We start from the raw sequence: 17,035 nt of genomic DNA, 5'->3' as shown, positions 1-17,035 counted from the left end.
ACCCCAAAGTGTGTAATTTGCCAGCCTGTTAGGACAGGAATATTTCTATCTTTGAAAAAATTTTGGGGTAATTTGTGGGCCTTCCTCTGTGTTATGAGTAATTTTAAGTGTTTTCTTGTCATATAACTCAGTGTGAATTGACTGTGACTTTGCTGCTTGTGACTTAGAGCTTGAGGAATCACACCAGAAATGTCCTCCCTGCTGGAACCACTTTGCTGTTAAATTCCTCATTTGGGATTGCTGCCCACTTTGGCTTTTAATCAAGAAATTTGTCAAATTTGTGGTAATGGACCCATTTACCGACCTCACCATCACCCTCTGCATTGTGCTGAACACGCTCTTCATGGCCTTGGAGCATTACAAGATGACGAAGGAGTTTGAGCACATGCTGTACATAGGCAATTTGGTAAGTCAGTGTGAACCTGAAGTGCCACCTGAGGGGTGAATTTCCTGCTTTTTAAAGTTTTGGCTGTTGTCACTGTAGGACACGATGTAGAACTCTGGGTTTTATGTAGCACAGTAGAATGAGTTGTTGGGAAAGGCTTTTATTCCCTGAACTTTTCAGCCTTTTATAAGGTATTATGCTACAGGTTTAACATGATTGGTAAAGGGAACACCACCTCTTGTCCCATTGGTGGGACAAGAGAAAAACACACTGTCCACTGTACAGAACTGTTTTGAGAAAGTGAAATTGTTTATAGAGGTAGACTTTGAATGAGAGATGTTCACTCCTAAGAGACTTTCCCTTGGGAACAGACCAGCCACAGACAGAATCCTCTCAGGCTCAGAGAAATCAGGTCCACAGGCTGTAGCTTGGGAAAGTCCCATTTTGATACACTGCCAGCATTGCTTTGCCTTTGTCAAGCAAGTGCACACAGCCACCTCTTTCTGAAGAGAGCTGAATGAAGAACAATCTATTCTAAACAAGTCTATTTTTATCAAGCTAACATATCCTAATGTTATTAGTAACCATTAAAAACATGGTTTGGGGCTGTTCCTGATAGATATCTGCTTAAAGAAATAAGAGAAAGGTTAATGAGCTTTATTCAGGATTTCTGGTAAAGCACCCATAAGTTCTTGGTGACTAATAGTGACTTTTATGTTAAAAAAGAAACCTGAAGAAAAAAAGCAAGGCAAGATCTTGGAGGGAAATGGAGTTGTGTTTGATCATGGGTTGATATCTATGCTGGAAGGTGCCTGTAGTGCATCTTCTTTCTACATGTGCTGGGTCCTATGAAAACCCCGTGGCAGAGGGGACATGGAGCAAAACACAGCCCATGCTTTGAGGGGAAACTTAATGTGCAAGCCAGAGCAGATGGGTGGAGACATGCAAAGCAAGCAGAGACCACACTTCTCCAAAGAAAAGCAGAGGGAAAGTCTGCAGACAAGCTGCAGGGACAGCAGAAAAACCTTTCCAAGGGCAATGTGATACAATTTGTGACCCAGGGGGCTGCTAAATTTTTGTGATTACAAAAAAATGGAATATTTTCTTTAGTCATCTTTTTCTGAGTTATGTTTAAAAGTTACTGTGTGTTACTGCTTTAAAACCAAATGTTTAGAATCCTTTTAATTGTAGAAGAGTCTGAATTAGAAAAGGCACAGGCCATCTAGCTGTGGTGGGATTGATTGCCCCTATAATGTGATGGTAGCAGCACAGATATCCTACAGGAAAATAAGTGATCTGGAGAATATGGAAGGTGGATGCTGCTAAGTTTGCATTTGGGGAGCTCACAGCAGAGATTTAAAAAGTCCTTTATTTCTGTAAAAAAAAAGGCTGCAGTACCTCAAAGCTGGATTCATGTCACCTAACTTTAGGTATTTACAGAGTCTGTGCCAGTTTGTCTCTTTTTAGAGTCAATGGAAATTAATGGACAGTTTCAAGCCCCATTAATGTGATGAGGTAGCGACATTTGCTTTTGGATAAGGTGAACAGTGGCCTGCAGGGCTGTGACTGTAGTAGCCATTGACCACAGAGGGAGCACACAGAGACACTGCAGATGTGAGACCTGCCTTTAGTGAGAAACCTCCCATGCTGGTAGGTTTGGGTAGATAGTAGTAATAACCAGGCATTTTGTATCAGTCCTAGAACATGGAATATAACACACAGACATTTATTTCTTTACCCTGGTCGTTGTTATTTCTTGTTCTGGGTTTCTGTGGGCAGGTTGAAGTTATTCCCCTAGGCTGTGGGACCTGTCTCCAGCTTTTCAGCTGATGTGTCTTGGCAAATCTCCCTCTGTTGCTGTCCTAAGCAGAAATCTGTTTGGGTCTCTCTTGCTCCAAACCCATGCTCTTGCCCTCTGCAGAAAGCAGTAGATAAGGACAGCTTGGAAATCATCTCACAGGACTTTATCCAGCTTCACTTTACACCCAGCATTCCTTCTTGTTGCTCAACAATTTGTGGCCTTCTAAGATGACCCGAAAAAATTCCCTTGCACTCATCAAAGCAGGTGGCAGAGCTGCCACTTCCCTCTCTGGCTCTTGGGATAGCCAAGGTGTCTGCTCCTCACTCTGCTTTTGGCAGATCAGCTTCCCCCTTTGCAGACCACAGGCAGTGAAACTTTAGCCCTTGGCATCCCTCCTGCCAGCACAGCTCCTGCAGACCTGCCAGGGCTGAGAAGGGCTGTGCCAGGTGCCATCAGGAAATTAGACAGTCAGAAGAGACAGGAATTTTGCAGACAGAGAAATTTTGCAGAGAGGCACTTTCTTTTCTATTTTTTTTTTTTTTTCCAGAGGGAGAGATTTTACAAAGCAAATTTTGCAAAATTTTTCCAAAAAAAGAGAAGGAAAATCTCACTGTGAGTTTCTTAGCACTGCCTAGAGCTATTTCTCTACTTTGTGCTAAAGTGTAAAGTAAGCAAAACAGCCTGCCTGTATTTTTTGTAGCAGGCTAAAGGCTTGGGGCTCCCCTTCTCCTGAAATCCCAGCTGGGGTCTGTGAGAGCCCAGAGTGTCCCAGCTTACCCTCACCAGCTTTACTAAACCCTGGCATAACTGGATTAATTGTGAGCAGAGCAGGTCAGAGAAAGGTAACTCCATTTTGTGGAAGATTTTGCAAAGTCATTTGTAATGAAAATTGGCATTTTTTGCAATTCCCTGTGAAAGGGAAGGGAGTCCCAGCTCCAGGGCAGGCTGCCAGGTGACTGCATCCCCTAAGCTGCAGACTGCCAGCCCTCCCCTCTGCCCCCACTCTGGCTGGCTGGCTGTCTTCCCATTATATCTAACCTTCTTTGAGTGATTATGCTAGCATTAAACAGGGGAAATATTAAAGAGGGCAGGTCTTTGGCTTTTTTTTATTTTTTTTTCACTCAGAGCAAATGTTTCTGAGAGAAAAGAAAGAATGAAAATGGAATATAGATTTTCTTTCTCTGGATCTGCCAGTCATTGGGGCTCTCCTGCTGTGATTGTCCATCTACTTCATTCAGTGTCTGCTACTTTCAGGCCCTTTCAGTTCACCCCTTACAGAAATGAACATTTTCAAATGTGATCAGAAGGCCAGCCAGGCACATGTACAGAGCTCATCTGCCCGTGCAGTGCCACCACTTAAAAAAATGAGTGGAGAGAGCAGGACTCCCTCAAATTCTGTTTTCCTTTAGAAGCTCAGGTACCATTATGCAACATTAAAGCTTAAACGCCTAAAACCAAAGGTAAAAGCTTTGTGGGTTTTTTTTTTTTTTTATTAAAGACAAAGTGCTCCACATCAGCAGTGTCATATTTAGCACCAGTGGGATGTTAAGCCACTTGTTTTCTTTACAATCTTTATCACAAGAAACACCCAGTCCCTTGTGCAGGCGCAGTGAACCAGGTCCCGTGTGGAATTTGTGGCTGGAACACACACACACGACTCCTGATGCCTTCAGCAAGGCTCAGACATTTTGCTGTCTTGCTGTGACATTTCCTTCTCAGAAAGCTATTGATTAAAATGATTCAGGCAAAGAAAGTGATCCTCCTGAGTCATTTTCTCAGCAAGAGGGTTGCATAATGTGTGCAGCGTGGTCTCGTAGCTTTTTAAGGCAGTCCCCTGGATACGATTTCACAGACATCCGGTTCTGCCTTGCTCTCTGTCCCAGGAAAAACTCGAGCATCATGGTGAGAATCTTTGGTATCTCTAACCCCTGTGACTCAGAAGTTCTTTGCTAATTAGAAATATGAGACAGGTTGGTGGTTGTGTTCTTGGTATGAGGTGGTGATGGAAAGTTGCTCTGTCGCAAGGTATTGAGGCAGTCCAAGATAACATTTTCCTGAGGGGAAACAGAAGGTATTTTCCATAAGGAATTATGTAAAATGGCCACTTGGATTAATTAATTCTTGAAGCATTACAGAGAAAAGCCAGCACTCCTCTAATTCAGGCTATGACTGTTTATTTTTATTCTTTAATATCATAATTGTATGATTTTACTCTTTCCCTTTCATGTCTTAGTGGGTGTCTCATCTCTGTTGCTCAGAGCTGATCAGTTTTGCTGGGCTAATGTTGCAAATATTCAACTTCTTGGAAGGAAAACGTTTCTCCTTGACTGTACATTAGTGCATAACCTCTGGATTTCCCCTTCTATTTTGACCAACAAAGTGCTTTAATGTTAATTGTTTCATAGAAAACCATGTATTTTAATTTTACAGATATTATTCATTTCTGCAAATGTATCTATTTCTATTTCAGAAGTTCCAGAATTTTCCAGAAACACAAAGTTCTGGGCAGCTTTTACTAAGATATGAAAAAACATATACTGTAAAACAGTATATGACAAACTTGGTGCCCATATTTTGTCATTTAAAGTTGATTGTAGAATTGCACTATGCATTTAAAACATTACTTAAGCAGGGCATACAAAAGGACAAAATCTGATTCTATGGGATGCTTTACAGGAATCTATTAAAAGTAAATTTGCTGTCAGCAGCCTTCCTTTCCCTGCTCCCTCTGCCTCATAGGTAATATTTATATGTTGTTTTAAAGAAAAATGTTCCAATTAGAAGCTCCACCATATGACATTTGAACTGGGTCATAAATAACCAATGTGTTCCCAAGATGCAATGAGAAGAAAATTGCTGTGACTATTTGTAAAAAAAAAACAAAAAACAAACCAAAACAAAATAACAAGACTCAATTTAGAGTTTCTAATCGTCTTTGCTGCCAGCAGTAATCTCAGAATAACTGGAGGCGTGCATTGCCCTTCTATTGATAATAAGAACATAATAAAAAGGGATAATACATCATATACACTGAACCCAAATAGCCCTTAACACTCACTCTCCATTCACTAAGCTTTCTCTACTGAAATGAATAGATTTAACCTTTATAAAATGCACCTTTATACCTTTTTGTTTGTTTGTTTTATTTTACTATTGTGATTATTCAGATAACGGAAGGAGATGGAAATGTATGTTCCAATCCAGATCCTGAAGTCAGGTGTCATTATGAGTTTACAGCAGTATCAGATATTATTGTGAAAAGACCAGACAAAATTGTAATAGTGATAAAGGAGTCAGCCTCAAAAAAAAAGCAAATATTTCTTTGTAGAATGTGTCTGCCTTACTGCTGGGCTCACCTGTGTGAGTGGAAGCTCCACAAGCAAGGAGTTATGCTTAAAAGGTTAGTTTGACTTCATATTTTCCTTCTGCAGGTCTTCACTGGGATTTTCACAGCAGAAATGATCTTCAAAGTAATTGCCCTCGACCCCTACTACTATTTCCAACAGGGCTGGAATATTTTTGACAGCATAATTGTTATTCTAAGCCTGATGGAACTGGGTTTGTCCAGCATGGGAAACCTGTCTGTTTTACGCTCCTTTCGACTGGTAATTGTCTTATTCTGTTCTTAACCATCTTTTTATTTTCATTACATATAAACTCTCACATGAATGCATCATATTTTCTTAAAAAGGCATCTGCCTATAATTGCTGCAAACTGGTGAACAGTATGTGACACTAATTACTGTGGGATAAATGGAATTGTTCCAGATTTACATCAGGGTAAATGAGAACATAATTTGATTCCTTCTAGCTGTGCCAGGTACTTGTAGCACACTTAAAATATTTGAATTCCAATTTGTAATAAAGATCTGCCATTTTATACCTGTACACCTGTTAACACAGACAGTAGAAAATTGATAGCCCAAGAAATGCAAGAGCTGATAACTTGTTGTTTTAGGAGCTGTTATTCCTAAATTATGTTATAAACATGCCACTGTTCTTTTAGATGTTGTCAAAAGAAAATGTCTTTGAATTATTCAGAGAGAGATTTTCTTTTTTTCCTAGAGCTGATCAGCATAACATAGCATCTGTCTTTCACAGGAACTCCTTAGCTGTCAGCTCCTTTGTTAAGCAGGGGACAGTGGTATTCTATTAATGAGAGACTGGCAACATGCTGGAACAGAAAAGTACTTTCCTTGCCAGCTTGACATTTGTGTTGCACTTCATGTACCAGGATGTCCATGCTAATTATTCTGGCCATGATATGGCTTCAACATTTTAAAGATCAGGAAAATAAGCCCTTGTGATTACACTTACCAAAAGAAAAGATTTTTTTTTTTCTCCCTCCCAAAATTCTCTGTGTTGCTCAAAAGTGTACATTTTCCAGAAGTGTCTCCCTTCAGTTTTTGGAGCAATCCTGCTTCAATAGGGCTTAATTTAAAGCTTCAGCTGAAAACACAGCACAAGGGCTAGGCACCATTTACATCCTTAAAATAGGTCTTAAGTGGGCCGTGGGTTGTGCACAGACTGCATGAACCTTGGCACAGAGGTGATTTTCACCCTGGGAGCTAACAGCTAATAACATCTGACTGAGGCTTGCTCTGAAGCACAGAGGAATTCCTTCGCTCACAGTGGGACCAAACCTGAAGCCCCTCCCTCCAAATGCCTGCCAGGCTGTTTATTTTGAGGAGGAAAAGCAACACAAAAGAAAATATTAAGAAACATATTTCATCCTTCCATCCTTTCCCCACCAGTGGGGGAATGTGCCATTAAAACCATGTCTATCTAACCAAGCAGAGCATAGCTAAGGAAAACTTAATTCTCATCTGAGAAGCCCAATTGATGTTTTATTAATAGAAGTAATGAGGTTAACAGGAAGTATGGCTAAAATCACCTTGTACCACACACACTGTGGCATTTAACATCTTTCACGTTTTACTCACTTTAATAATTCATTGGCTGAAATGGCTGATGCTTCTGTGAGCTGACACTGTTGTTTATGTTCTGTTCACAGCTGAGAGTCTTCAAGTTGGCAAAGTCCTGGCCCACCTTAAATACACTCATTAAAATCATTGGTAACTCAGTGGGTGCCCTTGGTAACCTCACCCTCGTGCTGGCCATCATCGTCTTTATTTTTGCCGTGGTGGGAATGCAGCTTTTTGGGAAAAGCTACTTGGACAATGTGAAGAAGATAAGCACAACTGGAAATCTGCCACGATGGCACATGAACGACTTCTTCCACTCCTTCCTCATCATCTTCCGAATTTTGTGTGGAGAGTGGATCGAGACCATGTGGGACTGTATGGAAGTAGCTGGGCAGCCACTGTGCCTTCTCGTCTTCTTGTTGGTCATGGTGATAGGAAACCTGGTGGTGAGTTCCCAAGATGATTTTGGGCTTCTTTTTTTCCTTTCTTTCCTGGTAGGCATGTGCAAAGGTACCATTTTTTAAACCAGAAATGGTAAATCTCACTTTGCTCCACAATTTTAATTCAGTGAACTGAGTTGTCACCAGGAGAAATTTGCTCCTATCCCAAATACAAATACAAAATTGCATTTCTAGCTGGGAATGAGGATTTGCTGGGTTTCTTCAGAGCAGATGTTTTACTAGACCAAAAAGCACATGGGTTGATCACAATGATTTTATTTCTTAGGCCATTCATGGGGCTAAAGGCATTCCTGATCTCTTTTCTGGTGCACATGTGTGAGTATCACCTCAGCTATCCCTGTTTTGGGACATATTTGTATTTCCTTTCACTTCTGGCCAAGAACACACCAACCTTACCACAGCACAGTGTCTTTGAGCAGAGTTTTGAACATCTTTAGCCTGCATGCTTTATGAGGCTGCAGGTTTTGTTTACAGTAATGCCACTGGCTCACTTGCTGCTTTTTTTTAATAGACTATCCCATAAACATGGCTTACATAAGCTCTGAACCTATTAAGACTGAATTATATTTCCCTGTTGACATCTTAAGGAGCGCTTTGCTGGCTTTCAGTCATTGTGGAAATGTTTTGCCTGTTCAGCTTAGAGAGCATCTTTGACATTGTGGCTCTAATGGCCTTACTGTTTATGTAGGGAGTTGTTTAATAGTAGATGCTGCTGTAAAAAAGAAAAAAATGTTGGGTTTTGCTACTGATTGCTTTTAGTGGTTGTTTTGTTTTTAAGTACCCAACGTTTTGGTTCTCAGCTGCTGGGGTAGAAAAGTTCTTGAAAGAGCTTGTAAAAAAGCAAAGTGTGTTGCTTTGTTTACATTAATTTAAATTTTTACGGTTATTTTCATACTGAAAATGTTGATTGCAAGAGCAAGGAATATTTTTCAGAGATTTTTTTTAACAAAAGTCAAAAGATTAAACTATGATTACTCATAGTTTAGAAAGTGGGAAATTATTTACTTTTTTTCTATGGCTTAACATTTCTATAAATTTTCCTTAGAGTTAAATCTGATTAGAAGAGTTGGGGCAAAATATTACTTTCTTTATGAAAAAAACATTATTTATTATATCATTTAGGAGATTTTAGCCTGAGATCTGGAAAGTTAATCAACCCCTGCCACTAAGCAATGTGTTCTCTGTATGATGATGAAAGCTGGAAGTAATATGTGTTAAATTCTGGGGAAAATGTTAACATTTGAAATATTCATGGATTATTAAAAGATGTGAATTAGCAACATCTGATACCCTTAGATATTAACACTCATCAGTGTACATAAGTTCTGTTAAATATGAAATCTGGCTCAGCAGAGACTGCATTAACATTATCTAAGTATTTAACTTTCAGTACTCAAAAAAACTGTCCCAGATGTAAAACCAGATATTGAAAAACTCTGTCAGCATGGATAAGCTGAAGTTATTGGTCAGCTGAAAGAAAAAATTGCTAGCTTTCCTCTTTTCAGCCAACAGTTCTGTAAGGATGTAGCAAAGACTGATAAAGAGGAATGATTCTTGTGTTTGGGTCACTTGTAGGAAAAAAAAGAGGAAATTATTTATAGGTGATGAAGGTGGTGAAAAGAACAAGAGATTCTGAATCATGAGACTCATCCAGTACCAACATGGAAACTTCTTGATGTTGATTAGAAGGTAGAAAGGAGGTCATCCTACACCTCTGGCATCAGCAGAAAATGTTGCTTTCTTCCATAAGACTGGATTTAATTCACCAACTCACTTACTTGCATAAATCATCAGACCCAAAAGTTCTGGTAGCTAAAAAGTACCATGAGCCCTTTCAAATAAAAATACTCCTGTGCAAAAACTTTTACCTGTAACTTCATTGCCATCTGTGCCAGCAAAATCTCTCTTTTAACTTGCTGAGATCCTTTTTCCTCCTCTGAGTTTCAAGAGTCAGTTCTGATAAAGAATATTATCCTGAGGTTGTAACTTATTGAAGTCTAAATGTTTCCACAGTATCTGGAGGCGTGGAGAAAATCTTGGTGTAGCATTTCTATACATGCATCTAAATGAAATACTTTTATCTGTCACATCTGCCTTATGGTGATGTCTGTGGTCACTTTCCCAACTACAAAGCTGTTGATTATGGAGAAAACTTGCTCTTGAACTCCTGTAAAGTCTGTAAACTAGTGTTGAAATTGTTACAACCACTGCAATCCTGTGGTATGTTCAGTGATTCACTTTGCAGGTCTTATCTAGCCTCACTAACATAAATTCAAAGGAATGGTGGAAGAAAAGCCAGGAAATTTAGTAAGTGCCCTGGGCAACATCTTGTTATAGAGCAGTCCAGTTGTTGAAAGGAATTTTAGTATATCCTTAGTCTTTGGGTTGTATTCATATATCCTGAAAATGTCTTGGACAATTTGTGTGCAATGCCATACAAAACTATATTTAAGGCTGGTCAGCTGAGGAGTGAATCATCTTCAAGGAACTAAACTTTACAATATAACTGGAAAACTATGTGCTGTGTAACTGCCTCTTGCACAATAAAGCTGTGCTGCTATTGCCAGGTGGTGTTTTAGAGTAATTGAGGCTTCTTTAGAAGGTGAAGCCTAACCAGACAGATCATAAGAATTTCTTCCTCATTTGTAAGAGAGAGCTTCTGAAATAGCCAAGTTAATAATTATGCTTTTTGTTAATTTTTCAAAAGGGCTTAACATATTTTTAATGTATATTTTTGTTACTGAGGAGAACAAGGAAAATCACCAAGACAGGAATGATTATGATGATGTGGGAGAGTTTGGGTCACCAGGCAGGTCCTGGTGCCCCCTGCCCTGGTGGGTCAGCTGGTGTGAGAGTCAATGTGACACTTCTCAGGGTACAGTTGTTTGTGCTGGGTGCTAAGAATGTGCATGAATAAAAGTGACACTTCCATCACAGAATCACACAGAATCACAGAATCACCAGCTTGGAAGAGATCTTCAAGATCATCAAGTCCAACCCATGCTCTAATATCTAAACCATGGCACCGAGTGCCACGTCCAATCTTTTTTTAAACACATCCAGGGATGGATGGTGTCTCCATCAGCTCCCCAGGCAGACCATTCCAGTATTTTATCATTTTTTCCGTGAAGAACTTTTTCTTAACGTCCAACCTAAATTTCTCTTGGCATAGCTTAAGACCTTGTCCTCTTGTTCTCACAGTTGCTGTCTCGTGAAAGAGACTGACCCCCACCTGACTGTAACCTCCTTTCAGGGAGCTGTGGAGAGTGATCAGGTCACCCCTGAGTCTCTTTTTCTCCAGAATAAACACCCCCAGCTCCCTCAGTGGTTCCTCACAGGATTTGTGTTCCCAGCCCCTCACCAGCCTCCTTGCCTCCTCTGGATGTGCTCCAACATCTCAACAACCTTCTTGAACTGAGGGGCCAGAACTGGACACGAACAGTGTCACAGGCAGAACAACCTCCCAACCTCACTGGGTGTGCATGATGTACGCTGGCCAAGCCACTCTTACCCTCTGGTGGCCACCAGGATGAAGTGTGGCTCCTGCCAGCGTCTCTGAAGTGCCACCAAGGGAAGGACAGCCTGATGTGGCACAGAAATGCACTCACAGACTCTGCTCCTGCTCCAGCTGGGCTGTGTACAACCCAAAAAGCATCTCTGAGTGTAAAATCCACAGAGCTGCCGTGCATTAACTGGCCCTCGGGGCCGAGTTCTGGGCTGCTGTTTTCTCACCTCTGACCCATCCACACATCCCAGTGCTTCCATGGCACATCCACCACTATTCCCCAATCCAAAACAAGCTGGCAAATCACTGCTGCATTTCCCTGATGGATCTTGCATTACTGGAGTCACAAGCGTGTAAACTTGTAGGGTCTGTAACCAGGAAAGTGGTACCTTAAGAATTTTCCCTAAAAGCAAAGTATAAGAATGGAATTCCTCCTTTAGGATCAGTCCTAGCTTGTTTTTTATTCCCTCAGGAAAATATTGATGACATTTTCTGAGAACACAAAGGTAGAAAGCACCACCAGTTTCTAGGGTATCACACTATCCTGTAGGCAGGATTGCATAACCATTATTGAATTAATGCATGATGCATGGAATTATGAAATACAAAGTGTAAGGTCATGCACTCAGCCCTGTTTAAATATTTATGTTATGATCCAGTAGCTTACCAACAGAAAATGTTAGAGAGTATATGTATCAGTCACTGTGAACATCTACATCTGAAATAATTACATGGAGGTGCCTTCATAGTCAGATCTGTCTAATGGAGTCTGTGAAGTCATAGAATATCTTACCACCCAAAAAAATCTAAATTTATTGGACTAAATAGCCCCTAAAACTACCTATTCCTGTCCCTGATGTCCTAGGAAGCAAAAACAGCTGTAGAAATCCCCACATGTCTTGATATGTTGACCCAAGAGGACCTTCTGGTCCTGTGTTTTCCTATGGTGATTTCAGTGCCTATCAGCAGAGCTGCTCAGCAGGGTTTGGATGAGATTTAAATTGACCTCTTTGGATAAACTCAGTGGAAACTTTTCTCTGAGAAAGTCAAATGTGCCTGAAACCTCTCTTTCTATTCTGCTTCCACATCTCAGGAAGCCTTTATGGATGTTTTTTTCTGTTATAATTTGGCCCATGAGAGGCAGAAATACAGAAATGACACATTCTTTGGTGGAAGAGGTTTGTGCCTGCCTACATGCCTTTCTTACAAGTCCACGTAGGAAGGACAGATCCTAGAAGAGGTGTTCTGGGAATGAACACTGAACCTCCATCAGGTTAAAGTCAGTGGATTGTCAAACTGGTCAGACACCAACAGAACCTCATTAAGAGTCATTCACCACATTGACCTGTAGAACAGACAAAGTCTGTTGATAAAATGTGTTACCAGAGCTGTTCTGACAGACACACAGTTCTGCAGCCTGGCAAGAAAGAAAAATCAAGTTACAGGGTGTTGAGTAACCTGGTCTGGTGGAAGGTCCATGGCAGAGGGGTTGAAAACAGGTGATTTTTAAGGTCCTTCCTAACCCAAGCAGGAGATGATTCTATGAATGGGAGCAATGCAGAACTTCTTTGTGCTTCCACTTCATCCTCTTCTTTTACAAGAGTCTCCCTCCTGACCATGAGATCATTGTCCTGAGCTCCACCAATGCAACCTGGATGGGAATAATGGCCCAGGAGGAAAAAGGCAAGAAAGATGAAGGGTCATTTAGCATGGATCCTGGCCTGACACATGTGCAAGAGAGAGATTTGGGATTGGGAGGATCGTTTGGATGGGGAAGAGAAATGACTATAACTTTATGTGAAGCTTAATCTATGAGGAGAAATTCACAGCTATTCCCTGCCCTGAATCCCTTTCCTAAATAACAAACCCTAAGCAATATAAGGTGTCACTTGGTTCCATGTGTCTATCTAATACTATTAATTTTTTTGCTTTGTTTGCTAAAGTTGCCTTTTGTTCAATGTTTAAAGTCAAGAAAACAGATCAAAAACCACAAAAAGAGGCAGCTGATATGTGTAGTGTGTAAATGTGTGAGCCAGGGCTGATATTTGCATCATCTTCAACATGGGAGCTTTGCTTCTGCATAAACCCTTTTCTAAAATTAATTACTGAGTGTCACTAATTGATCACCACGATCTCTAATTAAGGAACATAAGAGTGAGTCCATGTGGCCACTTGTGAAGGAGAACTGGTAGCCCACCCTGTAGGGATCCATCAGCTGCTGCATGGGAGCTGCACAGATCTGTCCCAGCTGGAATATTGTGGCCAGTGCAGAGTATGAAGAAGTTTAATAATGTGGATCTAGATGGTCTTTTGCATTTGCCCTCTGAGCCAGAAAATATCCCTGAGCACATTTAATTTATTAGTGTAGGAGTGCCCATAAAGTCCTGTCTCACTCAATGCCGATGCTTCTCCATCACTGCAAATTTCTCAGCAGATCACGACTGGGCTTGAAAGAGGCTTATGGTAATGTCAGATTTTCTCTTTGTTTAAATGAAATGGGTACAGAAAACGATCATTATCCCTGATGGTAAAACCAGAAGCAATAGCAAAATAGCATCTTACAGGCCTGGGTAAAAGTGGATTACAATTTTACATTTCAAGAGCTCAGACAACCAAAGCATATTAGGATGGTCAAAGTTGGTCTTCAGATGGAGATTTGTATTTCTGCCTGACATGATAGGGCTGTCACAGAAGGAAGATACATCAAAACCCCACACTTTTAAAAGACAGGAAGCATTAAACCATTATTTCAAGACTATAAAACTTTTTCAAGGGTGATGAAGGGTTGTTTTACCCCCAAAAGTACAAGGCTTCTTTAATTCAGATTACCTTTGTCAATAAATTAGTGAAAATGGAACTCCTATGATAAATGATAGCACTTTTCTAGCTGTCTCCTTATTTTCTTTTCAAATTATGTACAAATCTAGAATATCAAAAACCCATTTTTGTGGTTCTTACTGTCTATCCCTAGAGAAATGCTTAACTCAAAGGTTCCAGCAAGACTTGCTGCCCTGAATCAAGTAATTATTTTTGCATTTAATAACAAACATGACTTACTCATGGGGGCCACTGAAAACATCCACTGTGTGAATAAAGGTTAATCTTCTTGGAGGAAAATGTAGTATTTATATTGCATCTAATAATTAATATAAATGAAGTGGAATTTTAAAATATTGTGTACCTTCTAATTGCAAATCCAAATGGGTTAGATCTGTTTGCTGGAAATTAAAGCACATTTGGGAAGAAGGTACCACAGCCCAAATTACAACATTTAGGGTTGTATTTTTAATTTTCAAACCAAAATAGAGGTCTTCAGTGTCCTCAGGCTTTACATGTTGTACTTTTACCTCTATGCACATACTCTCCTTGGGGTCCATTGGCTCCACTTCTTGCACAATGGAAGGAAGAGAGGATAAGATGTACCTATGTGAAACCTGTGGAAAAACAGCTTTTTGCAATGAGCAGGGAAGCCACAGGAGATTTGAGGAGAGTTCAGGTTGTCCCAAGCCTAACATGAACACTCCCTTCCCTCCCCTCTGTCTGCACCCCAATGCTCATGTCCTGGATGCTGCTGTTCACCTTATCTGCTCTTTCAGCAGCTCCCAACATTCTGGAAATCTGCATTTGTGTTTTGGTTACATCAGCTGAGAGGGCCAGCAGATAAACAGGCAAGAATAGGCATGTCAGGAACAGTCACCGTCAGGACAGACAGAATCTGCAAAGCGGCGAGCCAAGGGCGCGTGGGGCACCGGGGAGGAGGAGGATTGATCAGAAAGCTGCAGGAGCCATAATGAGAGCTGGGAAATACTGGCAACAAGGGCTGGAGAATCTGAGGGTCCAGAAGAAGCCAGGGAGCCCAAGGGGTCATTAGTGAGAAGTGGAAGTGTCATTTGAGTCTGTCTCATCAGCTTGGACACTTATGTAAGGGAGGCGAGTTCCCTTTCCCGCGTCACTTGCGGCTCGGCAGGAGAACAGCCCAGAATCCGTGAATCAGCTCAGCTGGGGACACAAAGTGGTGTCAGAACAACTGTCAGCATGTCACTGTCCTTCCTCCTTCTACTCATTTGTTCTTACACTACATTTGGCGTGATACCAGAGAGCTCAAACCTCAGAGGGAGGCAGCTAAACCCCAGCACATTTCCCAGCTTCTCCCTTCAAAATTTCCATGCCAGCTGCCTGAACACTCCGTGTGTCCCAAAGCAATTGTAGCTATTTGTATTCCCCATTATCCATCCCTTCTTGAGAAGTGCCTGGGAAGCAGAGCACTCAGGTAGTCAGTGCTTTTGGGCAAACATCTGACTATATCTACTTTAGTATTAAACATCCTCAGGGTTAAAGAAATGTCCACCAGAAACAGATGGCATCATCTGATGCTTAAAAAAAATGAATCCTGACATCAGCCATCAATCAGTCCAGTTGCCTCTGATGGCTCCTAGAAGAGATGGAAAGACTCCATCCTCTTGTGGGTCACTTTAAATGCAAAGCTTTTGCCTGACACTCCAGGCTTTAAAAGCAGTATGATTTACCAGTATCCACACAAATACCTATAATTTATTTTATTGGGTACATCTATCCTGCCCCCATGTGTAACACCAGATGCTGGTTCTAAAACATCTGGGGAAATTAACCTTGTAGTATTTATGATGAACCATCAAAGACTGCTGGGTTTCAAAAAAATGCCATTCTATGGTAGATTGAGTGGAGTCTATTCAAATCTGGGAGGTTTAGGGCTGCTTCACTCAAGATATGTGAGGGAAATGCACCTGAAAATAGATGGGAGGAGTGACTGCTTTCAAAATCTACTTCTAAAAAGTAATCTGCTTCTTTCTGTCACTTCAGATTTATAACTGTATCCTGCTATAAGCTCACTAGTTTCTTCTGAAGAGTTGAGTCTTGGCACTTGGTGACTAAATCTGAGCTTGTGTTAGGGGGCAAGTGTGTTTGCAAGGTATTACATGATGTTCATGTTGAATATATACTAAAATCTGCCAATTTTTTCCCTGCAATATTCATCCACAGAAAGGTAGATATTTGAAAATACAGCTAGCTCAAATCCTAGTAGAAGCTGGAATGCAGAAGAGGAGTGAGTTTTTGCTTCTGATGCAGGTCAAAGGAGGCTGAAAACAAAAAGTGGTCTAAGGCTTTTTTTCTTTTTTTTTTTTTTTAATGTATTTGTGACATAAGGAATCCCCAAAGCAATAATCCAAAGAAGATTCATTAATGGACTATGACAGATTTTGGCATTTGGTGCAGATTTTCATTGGTAGAATTACAAATATTGCTTCTTGATCTATAAATGAGTCACTGGGATATATCAGAGAGAAATAAAATCTGTTAACAATGCTAGTGCTCTTCCATAGGCATTTATATAAAGGAATACAAAACTATCTCCCATTAACCCTTTATGGGTGTGAGGTGTCTTGGAAATAAGAAGGAAGAAGAATGGTAATACATTAATTCAATAGACCAAACCCCTTGGAAACTGTCCTCATGCCTTTTGTTCAAATTGTGTTTCCAAATCAGAGGTATTTCTCTAAAAATATTGTTTAAGCATTGACTCCATTATATGAACTACTGATGAAATATTTTTAATAAGATACACCATATGTATGTTTTATGTTCTCATACATATTTTATTTGTGAAGGTTCTAGTGGATTCTCTGCTGAGATCTGTTTGTATTCCATGGGGTTGAAGGGGAGCTAAGTTATTCTTTTTAAAACTGCAACCCTGTTGATGTAGTAGGAATCAGTAGGGCAAACCTGCCCATTTTTTTGTCCTACATGTGTCCTTTATTAATAGTGTTAGTAGGGGTTTGTCAGTAGTTAAGTTCTTGCTAATAGCTGACAAATAGCTGGGTAGTTATTAAAAATCTAGAAGGCACTGAGTCAAATTTAATTGGGCAAGAGTGTGCAAAGATAGGTACAACTAAATGTGTCTCTTTTTATTAATGTCACAGT

General features: G+C 40.4%; 1 protein-coding gene across 1 annotated transcript in view; it reads left to right on the top strand.

Moving 5' to 3' along the window:
• SCN5A (sodium voltage-gated channel alpha subunit 5) overlaps nucleotides 1–17,035 on the top strand; it is a 211,812-nt gene that overhangs the window by 111,928 nt on the left and 82,849 nt on the right. Inside the window, exons 14-16 of the mRNA XM_086866202.1 lie at nucleotides 168–406; nucleotides 5,618–5,791; nucleotides 7,201–7,557. Of these exons, the coding sequence (XP_086722328.1) occupies nucleotides 168–406; nucleotides 5,618–5,791; nucleotides 7,201–7,557 (770 nt within the window). The remainder of the gene's footprint in view (nucleotides 1–167; nucleotides 407–5,617; nucleotides 5,792–7,200; nucleotides 7,558–17,035) is intronic.

The sequence above is a fragment of the Cyanistes caeruleus genome, chromosome 1 (genome assembly GCF_971803275.1).
Source record: "Cyanistes caeruleus chromosome 1, bCyaCae1.hap1.1, whole genome shotgun sequence".
In the NCBI taxonomy this organism is placed as follows: domain Eukaryota; kingdom Metazoa; phylum Chordata; class Aves; order Passeriformes; family Paridae; genus Cyanistes; species Cyanistes caeruleus.
This window is presented reverse-complemented; position numbering and strand designations above follow the sequence as displayed.